Below are 952 nucleotides of genomic sequence, written 5' to 3'. Positions count from 1 at the left end.
GGCCAATACAATACTGTTTGTATTGACCGTTGCTAGGCGGTTGCTAGGAAAACTGTACAATTTTTTTACCAAGCTGTGCGTTTTTTTTACCGTACGACGTAATAGGAATTTTGCATTGATCGCAGACGGTGTGTTTTTAAGTATTTAAAGTAGTGGTCGTAGGTAAAGTATAGTACGTAATATGTGGTGTAATGCAATTACGCACTCATAGAATTACGCACTCGCCGCTACGCGGCGTCGTGCGTAACTTTTCCATTCGTGCGTAAAATGCTTTTTACAACACTTATTACGTAATATACTATTACGTGTTTGGAAGGCTGCCGCAACTATACCCCTCAGAAGTGCGCGAGCTGGAGATCGATTTACTTACTTTACTAGTGATACCAAATGAAGCGTAGGAAAAATTTTCAGCATTTGCCAAATGACTAACTCAAAACGGTTGCTGGTTCTCGAGCTATAACCAAGGGGGTTAAACTGGAAGTTAGATGCATGCATGGGGAAGCATCTGACATTGTTTTCTTTCAGATTTTGGACGTTGTGGGGAAACCAGTATATATGGCAGAAACGGGAACCTGTACTGCATTATTGGCACGAGATAAGGGGGTCCATAAAGTGATGTATTAATTTCTATTTAATATAATTAAATATGTACATACACATTATAAAAAATATTTATATTATAAAAAAAAACCCAACATGGATTTGATTTTTATTCATTTTATTTACCTTGTTGATATACAGGGTTTTGAGGGCTACTAGTACCCATTCCCCAGAATACTAGCCTGATATATATATAATTGTTTAAATCAAACAGTTAAATTATAGTTCATTTTCTAAACTGTACTTAAAAACTTTTGTCCATGTCGTCCCGAACCCGGTGCAATGAAAATAATTTTGCAAAAACGAATTGCTTTTGACATGGAATTTTAAAGTCACCATATTTTTGGATGTC

At 36.2% G+C, this 952-nt stretch overlaps 1 protein-coding gene across 1 annotated transcript in view; it reads left to right on the top strand.

Moving 5' to 3' along the window:
* The window catches only part of LOC108905758 (presenilins-associated rhomboid-like protein, mitochondrial), a 4219-nt gene extending 3520 nt beyond the window's left edge, over positions 1–699 (top strand). Inside the window, exon 8 of the mRNA XM_018708767.1 lies at positions 526–699. Coding sequence (XP_018564283.1) covers positions 526–616 — 91 coding nt within the window. The 3' untranslated portion in view covers positions 617–699. The remainder of the gene's footprint in view (positions 1–525) is intronic.
* Positions 700–952: the final 253 nt, after the last annotated feature.

This window comes from Anoplophora glabripennis, unplaced genomic scaffold, assembly GCF_000390285.2.
Source record: "Anoplophora glabripennis isolate ALB-LARVAE unplaced genomic scaffold, Agla_2.0 scaffold221, whole genome shotgun sequence".
In the NCBI taxonomy this organism is placed as follows: Eukaryota; Metazoa; Arthropoda; class Insecta; order Coleoptera; family Cerambycidae; genus Anoplophora; species Anoplophora glabripennis.
This window is presented reverse-complemented; position numbering and strand designations above follow the sequence as displayed.